Source organism: Thunnus maccoyii, chromosome 7 (assembly GCF_910596095.1).
Source record: "Thunnus maccoyii chromosome 7, fThuMac1.1, whole genome shotgun sequence".
Taxonomy (NCBI): Eukaryota; Metazoa; Chordata; class Actinopteri; order Scombriformes; family Scombridae; genus Thunnus; species Thunnus maccoyii.
Window position 1 is genome coordinate 4,975,635 of NC_056539.1, and position 10,433 is coordinate 4,986,067.

At 39.4% G+C, this 10,433-nt stretch overlaps 1 protein-coding gene across 1 annotated transcript in view; it reads left to right on the forward strand.

The window, feature by feature from the left end:
* slc1a7b (solute carrier family 1 member 7b) overlaps window positions 1-7,330 on the forward strand; it is a 43,773-nt gene extending 36,443 nt beyond the window's left edge. The window contains exons 8-11 of the mRNA XM_042416923.1: window positions 951-1,145; window positions 5,792-5,926; window positions 6,103-6,202; window positions 6,671-7,330. Coding sequence (XP_042272857.1) covers window positions 951-1,145; window positions 5,792-5,926; window positions 6,103-6,202; window positions 6,671-6,931 — 691 coding nt within the window. The 3' untranslated portion in view covers window positions 6,932-7,330. The remainder of the gene's footprint in view (window positions 1-950; window positions 1,146-5,791; window positions 5,927-6,102; window positions 6,203-6,670) is intronic.
* The last annotated feature ends 3,103 nt before the right edge of the window (window positions 7,331-10,433 follow it).

Below are 10,433 nucleotides of genomic sequence, written 5' to 3' on the forward strand. Positions count from 1 at the left end.
CTATACTAGTTTGAAATAAAAACATCCCTGTGTCCTAATACCGCACATTGTTTCCCTCTCTTTCCTTTTACTGGAACACTACTGTGAAAAGCCTCAAAGGGACGTTGGGAGAGCAGAAAACATCTGGTGTGTGTGGGAAGAGATGGGAATGTAAAGGAGCATTCCACATATTTGATTGGTCTGGCAACTAGCCATATGTGTCTGTGTGTGTGCTCAGTAATGCATGTGTGCATGCACATGTGGCTGATAGTTTAGGATATAGCTCCTCTATATAAACTCACTCATGAATTTAAATGACCATGTCAGTGTTATCGCATGTTTTTGCCTGGTTATATTAGCAGACATCATGTTCACTGTGGTAGATTTAAGACAGGTTTCATATTCAGCCCATATGGAAATGTACGAAAACCAGTGGCTGCCTGGAAGGTAGGAAAGCGACAAACCTAAATCGAATCTAAATCACAACAGTATGCTTAGGAAAATGCTCCTCTACAATGTAAAGTTATGTGATTTGATACACAAAACACTGGTATGGTCCATTAAATTCCCAAGTTTTTCCATGTGAAATCAGTCCTTGTTGTTGGGGCAGACTGGAGAAGGCAGTGTGTATTCAGTTTGTGGTATAATGGTGATGGTGATCACAAGATTTAGTGGTGTCTGGGCCAGGCCAGGGTCAGACTGAGTGCCTGCTGCAGTGACCAGTCATCATCATACATGCATGTGCTTCCTGGGTTCTGATCAGCAGAAAGCATCTGCATCTGAATGTCTTGTTAAACCTTATTGCATCTGTTTGTGCTCTTAGCAGTTCCAGCTGTTTCTTTCACCACAACAAACCATAAAAGATACTACTTGTTCACATGCATGCAGGTGAAATTAGGAGGTGGTTATGTAACAATTTTTTGCCTGACCTTTGAATGTTCTGTGCTCCCTCTTTTTTCTGTTTTCCTCAGCTCTGCCACATTGCCTATAACCTTCAAGTGCCTCTTAGAGAACAACCACATTGACCGCCGCATCATCCGTTTTGTGCTGCCTGTGGGCGCCACCATCAATATGGATGGCACCGCTCTCTATGAGGCTGTGGCAGCAATATTCATCGCACAAGTTAATAATTATGAGCTGGACTTTGGCCAGATCATCACCATCAGGTCAGTGGACTGTGCAGTATGCCATCTGTGCTTCTAAGCTCATTAATACAGTAAAGATACTGTATCATTGGGATTTGAAAGCAATGATATCAACCACAATAAATCCTCCACACTGAATAGCAGAAATATATTATGGCATGTTTACATCTCTGGTTTTTAAAGTATCTGCTGTAATTTTCCCTGTTTTCTATGCTTTTCTGATCTGATTAGTTGCAAAACAAATTTACTTCAGTGTTTATGTATTGGACACAGTTATATGACCATTGATAAGTAATTTTTGAGTCTTTCTTACACTATGCTGTTCAAAAAAATGGTTATAACTATAACAAGGATGGCTGTTTGACAAGCATGCCCAGCCTCCAATCAGGTGCTGAAGAGACTCAATCAGTAGCAAGGTCCTTTCATCAAGTAGCAGGCCTTTCATCAAGACCTCCAAGAAATCAAAGAAAACATATTGAGAATCATTAATATGCATCTGAACGCACTGTTTAAAAAGATTCAGAGCCTGGGCCTGAAAAGCTTTTCAGAGAAGAAGGACGGAAACCAAGGATTGAATCTCTTGGAGAAGACAGCTTCTGATCAGGCACAACAGTGAATAAAGGTGCTTGACAAGAAGATGCAGAGAATGGCCGATGATACTGATGATCTCAAAAAAGAGGCAGGATGATTGTCTGCATTTGTAAGGTAGCCAGACTCTCTTTAGATTAAAACATCATTTGGGTGCATCAGAATCCAGGAAATGTCACTTTACAAATGAACACTGCCTGTCACTCTCAATTTGAATGTTTCCCATTACATTGAAGCTTCATGATCAAAATGTCCCCTTAGTATAGTTATCAGTAATTTAAGTGTTGCACATAATACAATTAAGGCTTCAAGTAGAAGTGTGGTGTATTGAGGAAATATCCAGGATAACATTCATGCACAACTTGCTCTTATTTTTTGGCAGATCGTTTTTGTTAACACAGTCCCCACCTGGAACAGTTCAGTGTAGCTCTGTGCTTGATGGAATGGGACAGAACCAGAAAAAAGACATGCAGGGAGAGCCTAGTCATTGCTGTATCTAGTATCCCTTTATGACACTACAGCAGACATGATCAAAATACAAAGCTTGGTTTGCATAGCCTGGTTTTTGTGATAGGTGGAACGGTATGGGGAATGTCAAGTATTTATGTTATCATGAGCAGTAAAGCCCCCTGATAATGATACATTTAGAAAAGAATGGTCTAGTTTGTTTGACTGAAAGAAAATGTATTTGTAGCGGCTCCCAGTGACCACACTAAAATTTGAGACAAAAAGCCTATCATAATAGAGCTGGCCTAGCATGGTGAAACATACAAAGGATGGCAACTGTGCACACTTTTGGACAGTATCTCCTCAAAAGCATTTATAGTGTTGTGCTGGTTGTGTACAAAAAGTGACAGTTGTGGGAAGAATGATAAAAGAGAGATAAATTCAAATCCTGCCTACTTTCTTCAAATCTAGAAATGATCTCTTGCATTTATTCTTTTTAATGTCTAAAGTTGGGGAAGCAGGTATTTCATACTGACATCAGCCAATACCTTATAATGCACTCTAAGGGCATTTTCAAACCTGCATGGTTTAGTCTGGTTTAATCACTATCCCCCTTGGTATGATTCATTTGAGCAGATCTGAACACAGCATTTGTACTCCGGTGCAGACCAAAACAACTTCACCAAGGCTTGGTCCAGTCACAAACAGATTCTGGAGCAGTTTGTTTGTGGTGGGAACATGATCCAACCACATCCAACTCATCCACTGATTCAGACCAGAGCAAACCAACAATAATTTAAAAAATGCCCTAAAAGACTACTTCTCTGCTGGTGCTGAAGGCCTGGGAGTGACCTACTGGGAGAGAGAATTAGAAGTAGAGATTACAAAAAACAGATGTGCACAGAAAATAATCTGCAATCAGACAAAAGCATTACAACTTGCAAGCAATACAAGATAAAGTGGACTTACCTCCTGATCGTCTTTCAAAATTAAAAGCAGGCTCTGTTGTGCTTTAAGTGTGAGGCAAATGCTTCTTGTGTTTCTTGTGTCCCTATTACAAAAAATATTTCGTAGCTATCCTGTACAGTGTGAATGAATTTTTGAAAGATCAGGGGAATTAATCATGAACTCAGTCCAGTGTATCTTCTCCTATATCTTCCTAGTAGATGTATCACGGATGCACATAAGAAAAACTTATTGATGTTTAAAGACTGAGGAAAAGCACACTACCACAGTGAATTTCCAATGAGGCTTCCGCAATGTCTGGCTGGCATAAATACTAATGGGGAATATTCTGTTCGTGACATGTCTACTGCATTAAAGATCAGATCTTTATTAGAAGATTTAACACATGGAATTCTTTTCTGAAATATTTGAATGTAAACGTGTCTGCTGTATTAAGTAATAAGACCTTCTTTTTATACAATTTTGTTTGACTTGAATGTTGCTGCTAACATGTACTCATATCCTTGTGTTTTTAACCTTTTTGGTAAACTTACAAATTCTAATATTCAATATCTCAAAAAAAATTATGTATTAAGAAAATGGCCCATGATCATCGGGGCAAAGTCATGAAGTCTTCACCGATTAAGACGATCAACCACATCACCATTTTACCCCCCAAAAAGGAGAAGTTTTCATGTTTTGTCCCCTGTATGTTTTCCATATAATTCCATATAGCAATGGTAGATTGAAAGTATCTGCTTATCTCTCACTGAAAAGAGCCACATGACCTTGATAAACCACAATATTCCAGTCACGCCACTGCTGGACCTCTGACCCCAACCCCCCCGTCCCCATCTCTCACCATCATGCTGTAGTGGTAGGATCATCATCCTCAACCTCTGGATCCGCATGAGATATCAGATGTCCACTAGCATGTAGTTCACTCTCTACACAGTCTTTAGAATTATGCACCATTGTAACATATAAGAAGATGCTTTTAATCAGTTTGTAGATGGACAGTTGCTATGGAGACATTATTAATTTATTCTCTTAATTACTTAGGTGAACAAATCTATAATGCCAGCCTTATCTTTAGATTCAACTCCATAAACTAATTTGGAGAATAAGATAATTTATTAATTGAATCTAGAGTGTACAAGCTTAACTTTTCCTTCAAATTCTTTTGATCAGTAATTGCTGCAAGCATTTGTCAAAACAACCTACCTGCTGTCTGCTGCTGCTCATAGGAGAAGTAGGGTAGCGCAATAAAAGACTGGCTCAGTCTGTAAGAATGCCAAGACTAAAGGAGGGCTAAATTATGTTTGACACAATTGAGAATCCCCAGCAGATAACATACAACACCACAAAAAAACAAGGTCAAACAGCCAAGTGAAGTAAAAGTAAGAAAAACAAATTTTTGAGTGGAGGGGGACTTAAAGGTTTGGGAAACATTGTGGTTACGGTTAACTAAATGACAATTGTTAATTGCAGGTCTGGGATGAGATATGATACTTGGATAAAACTCTCCTGTATAAAAATAAGATGTGCTACATTCTAGTCCAACCCTGACTTTTACACCCTTACTTTCTGCCTTGTTACATAAATTGTACATTATGTCAACAGTATGAAGATTCTCAGTCATCAAGGCCATGGTATACCCACAAGAACTGAGTCAAGGGCAACTGCATTGGTTTTTGATTCTTGAAGATGTTTCAACTGTCATCCAAAAGGTATCTTTAGCTTTCAAGAATCTAAAACCAGTCCACTTACAATTGACTCAGCTCCTCTGACATGGCTTGAGGGGTGGCAGTGTTTGTCTGGTGTTGGTCAGTGCACCAATTTGGTCCAGACTGAAATATCTCAACATCTGCTGAATGGATTGCCATGAAATTTTGTATGGAAATTCATTGTTCCCAAATAGTGTATCCCACTAAGGTTGGTGATATCCTGACTTTTCCTCTTGCGCCACCATGATGTTAACCTTTGTAGTTTTTAGGGAAATGTCTCAACAACTATTGCAAGGATTGCCATGCAATTTGATACAAGCATTCATGTCTCCCTCAGGACAAATTGCTATAACTTTGGTCATCCCCTGACATTTAGTTTAGCACCATCAGCAGTACTCTGTGTTTAGTGCTAAGTAGCCAATGTTAGCATGCTAACATGCTGAACTAAGATGATAAGAGTGGTAAACATTATACCTGATAAACATCAACATGTTAGCACTGTTACTGTGAGCATGTTAGCATGCTAATTTTAGCATTTAGCACAAAGCACCCCTGTGCCTGGAGACAGCCTTACAGAGCCACTAGCATGGCTACAGAATCTTAGTCTTGCTTATATGAGCACTGTGGCCAAAGTCAGAAGTTTCAAATTCTACACACTAGTAAAGTATTTGTATATTCATCAGGGCAAATTCCTAGTTAAAAAACTAAATACCAACGTCAACAGTAAATTTCATGTAAAGAAATCAGTTAGTGCCACAAGAGAGAGGATGGACAAAGAATTAGAAAAGAAAAGGGAGTGGAGATAAAGGTATTGAAAATAACAAGGACTAAAAATAGCACATCCTTGTGACCTTTGAACGTGTATTGGCCTCCAATGTCTTGTATGTGTTCATGTCAACAGCAACAGTGACCACAACAGCTTTTCTCTGTAATCACATCATATTTCCAAATCTCCACCAGCATCACAGCCACTGCAGCCAGTATTGGTGCAGCAGGGATACCACAAGCTGGACTGGTAACCATGGTGATAGTGCTAACATCTGTGGGGTTGCCAACCGATGACATCACTCTCATCATTGCAGTAGATTGGGCATTGTAAGTAGTATATGTGCTCACTTCCATCTTTTTTGTGTGACAAATCCAAACTAATCATCCCAGAGCAAAAACACACAAGCCCCATCTTCTTCATCTTATTTTAGGCCAGAATGTCCAGGGATGTTTCATCTTTAAATTCATTCATATCCTCTCTTATATATCTTCTTCCTGTACAGAGACAGATTCCGAACAATGGTGAATGTAATGGGTGATGCTTTGGCCACAGGCATCATGGCGCACATCTGCAGGAAAGACTTCATGAAAGAGGGAGATGGGGTGAGTTTTAACTGTGGCTTTAGCCCTAACACATTTCTTTTCTCTGCAGAAAGCAACAAAACTACATGCAAGACACAATTACACAAAGACCTTATTTTGTCACAGTTCAAAAGCTATTAAGTACTGGTTCTTAATGATCAAGCTGTTACAATCAAATGTTGGTCCCCCAGGGTGCTGCCAATACTACTTCCTGAAGCTGAAAACCCCATGATGTCATTGCCTTTTCTGTTTCTTTAAATGTCAAAGCTTTTGCTCAACACACCAAAACAGCAGATTAGTGAGGCATTTAGGAGGGAAGGATGCATTTGTGTGTAACTGCTGTAATTGGAAAGTCTCTTGACGTAACATCCTTCTTAATTCCTTGTTTCCTTCCTGGCATGATATCCTTCCCTTAATCTTCATTTTGAATCATCATCTTCTTATAATTCCCTTTTCTCCTTCCCTTGCTGTGGCCCTTTTGGCCCCCAGGTGCCTTTGATCTGTGAGACCAAACCCACGATTAACACCCCACCTCTGATGAACTGTCACAACAACAACGGCAACTACCGACCCCCTTCCTCAGGGGCCAAACACAAGCTTGTCCCTCCTGACGTGGCACGACTCATGCAGCTAGAAGAGGGCGTCCGGCCATCATCAGAGAGGAAACAGCCTCCGATCCCTCCGAGGCACCTGAAGAAGAGTAAAGAACAGTGTGCCATTGACATGAATGGCCTTGAGACCAATGTATAGCCTCCTCCTGGAGTTTAATGTCAGGGTTGTCTGCATGGTTGCACTGATGAGGACCTCTGAGCAAAGGACACCTCTACAGGTGGTAGGACAGCATGCCGAAGCTCCTCTGCAAGTCTCAACTTATTTTGGAGTCAAAACGCATGTGATATTGTCGTGAATATAAAGAGGAGGCATTTTAATGTGAAGCTGTTGGTATATGAACTGTAAGAGTGGACAAGAGTCACACTGACAGTGGAATTTATGACACCAAAAGGACAACCATAAGATTTTACTCATAAAACACTTGTCCTTGTTCTGGACCTGCACAGTGAGCTTGCACCTGAACGCCCAGACTCTGAATACAGGTGTGAGAACTTGCACTCACACCTGATTAACTGATTTCTATTTGATATTGACATTTTATATGATTTCTTAAATTTGATTTGTCCGTGTGCAACATGTTAATAAAACAAGTGTTTATTATATTTTATACTACTGCAAGCAGCAAGTGGTTTGTCATAAAAAAAGAAAAGACAGGATTGCAGGACAGTTCAATAATCAGGAGGCAAAGTGAAATGCCCACATTGTTTAATTTTGCCTTAACATTGCTGGTGGTGCTAGGCTAACAGCGATAACAGGGAAGAGAGGACTGAAGAAGAAGATCAGAAACTTCACTTTCCCTTGTGATCATAACTTCAATACATGGGCAAAATAGAGATTTGAATGGTGTCAAGTATTTGAACCGCCTCAGGAGCACTTGTTTTAAACTTTCCTGGCACTTGAACAGCCTGAAAACTACCCATGGTATTTTAACATAAACCAAAAGGTTCTTGTTTGTTGGTTGAGTATTTTTGTTTTGTTTTGTTTTTTGCTACTATATGGAAAATATCAAACAAGAGATCAAAATATTTTAATATCTACAACACATGAGCTTGATTTGGAGCCTTTGGATTTCTACTGTATCGGCTATTTTTACCATTTATGCATTGATGCAATACAGTTTAAGGACAGGTTTGGCTCTTTTTGGATCTATGTTTAAACAATACTCGTGTGGCAATACGTACATTGAAAGAGTTATTTGCTGTAATCATTCCTCCTTTTCATGATGGCCCAGAAATGATTGTACTAGAATTCTGCATGGGCCTAAAACTGAGGTCCGAAACTGGCCCATACCCGAGTCTTTCCTACCTGACCTGATTGGACCCGTAGAATTTGAGAATAGTTATAATCCAGAACAGAACTTTGTAAGGGCAATTGCAATGATCTTTAAGAGTTGAAGTTTGGAGGTTTTTATCTCTTGTCACAACAAGGTCATAATGTCCCCACAATGCAACAGCTTTCCTCGAATCATTGGGGATTTTACGAAGCTCCCCTTTTGCTTTATTTCATCCATTACTGACCTCCAGTTCACCAGGCTAATGCTAATGCTTTGGTGACACTCTGTTTATCTTTCCACCTCCCAGAGGGCATTGCGTATCTGCTTGTAACACATGACACACATTGATGCAGACGATTGGCAGAAAGTCAATGAGAGAAAGGGCGAGAGATTATTAAATGACAATTGAAAATACTCTAAAATGGATGCAGAACTCTAGATTGCGCCTTAGCATCACTCCAAAGTCACAGATGGCAGATATTCTTTGTTACACATAATTACTGTTAGTTTTCTAGTATAGACATTAGCTCTTGCTCACTAACAACACGCTCCAACTCTTGTGAAGTGTGTTTGTGTGTGTCTGTTTGTGAGTCACATCTCAAACTTGGGCTGACATGAAAACTTGTTTGGAACTCCATCTGTTTATCTTATTTTCCTCCAGATGCTCTCTCTTTTGTTCTTTAAAGACAGTCAATTGGGAAACACCATCTTGAATTAGATAACTTGCACAACTGAAGCCTCATACAGTATTAGCTTAGGTTGAACTGAGAGCAGTTTTGGGCAGAATGAGTTTCGTACCCTCTTTGTTCAGACAGAGCAAAGCAAATTTTCACTTCAGGTCATCCTTGTGAATTTGACTGCTGAACTGTTTATGTTTATTCACCCCAAAACAGCCAATGTACCAACCTTAAAGACGTTAGCTGTAGCTAGCTATCAAGGTACACACCAACCGTGCGCGCATGTGTGTGTGACAGCTCTGGCTTGGACTTATCTCAGAACTAACCAGGCACTTCAGTACTTTCCGTTATTTCCCTTCAGTCTGTCTCCTTTTTCTTTAGTCTCTGTACATTTATGAAACATACTAATTAAAGGAGACATATGATTTTTGATGATTTTCTGTTATTAATATTCTGTTATGACGACAGATGTTAAACATGGTCAAAGTTCCAAAACTTGAGGTGAACTGATGTGAAAATGCTCCCTGCAAGTCAAAAGCCAGGGCTTCAGCCTGCTCTGAACTTCTAGTTTGCAACAGTTTTTTCTACCCTGCGGACGTCGGCCCATAAGGTAAACGGCTGTCCATTCCATAGCCTTTGTTGCTAAGGTTGTTGCTAAGGTTTTTCCATGTGTTGTTTGCATTATGCACTCTCATATTTCGGATTGGATTATGGCTCGAACATGTACGGATGTATTTGAAAAGTTGACATTTGAAGTAAAAAGTGAGAAAAGTTGTGAAATCCAACTGTTAATTTCCTGGTTTGTTGACATAGCCCCCGCAGCCGGCAGATGTCTGCCAAGGGCCATAACATGCGAAATGTGCATAATATGTTCCCTTTGAGCTCTGAGAGAAATATGCTTAAGTCTTGCATGGAATTTATCATGCTGCATCTAAAATATGCCCTCTGTCTGAACACAGTGAAGTTACATTTAAGTTGCATTAAGCAGGGACTGCTTTATGGACATGATTAGGACAAATGATTACAGCCACCGATAACTCTCTCAATTATGTGGCATGTAAGTATTGTTTTAAGATGTCAGATGTGCAAGTCCTTTGCGTTGCATTTAACTTTTTCACTTTTGTTACTATGTCAGATACTATATTTCATGTATTTCATCCTTTCATTAATCACATTTTGTCAGCTCTGTGCACATTAACTGCCAGAGATTTTTTTTCTCATGGGTAGATAACAGATTGTATTCTGAGATGTACCTTTTTTTTTTTTTTTACAGTATCTTGCTCATATTTATGATATTGGACAGAATATACGCACTTGCAACATACTGGAGACAAATGAGCTCTGAAATGAGCAGTGGCACTGCCCTGTGTGGAATAATCTGCTGGATTATTCATCAAATGTTCTGGTGAATGTTAGAAAACGCACAGTCTTTTTCAGCCTTTTCAAATAATTTATTGCTGTGTTTGATGACTGTATATGTGACAATACAATACTGCTGTATGTGAAAGTGACACTGTATTCATAGTAATATAGTGAGTGTAATAGGATGAGTATTTTCAATGTCATATAAAAATATTTGCTATCTTTTTTTATAAAACAAGAATGGGCTGAAGTAGCAGCAGCAGCAGGATTGAAGCTCTGAATATGTTGAAATTGCTTTTAAGTTTGGAATATTTCATTCACAAGCACA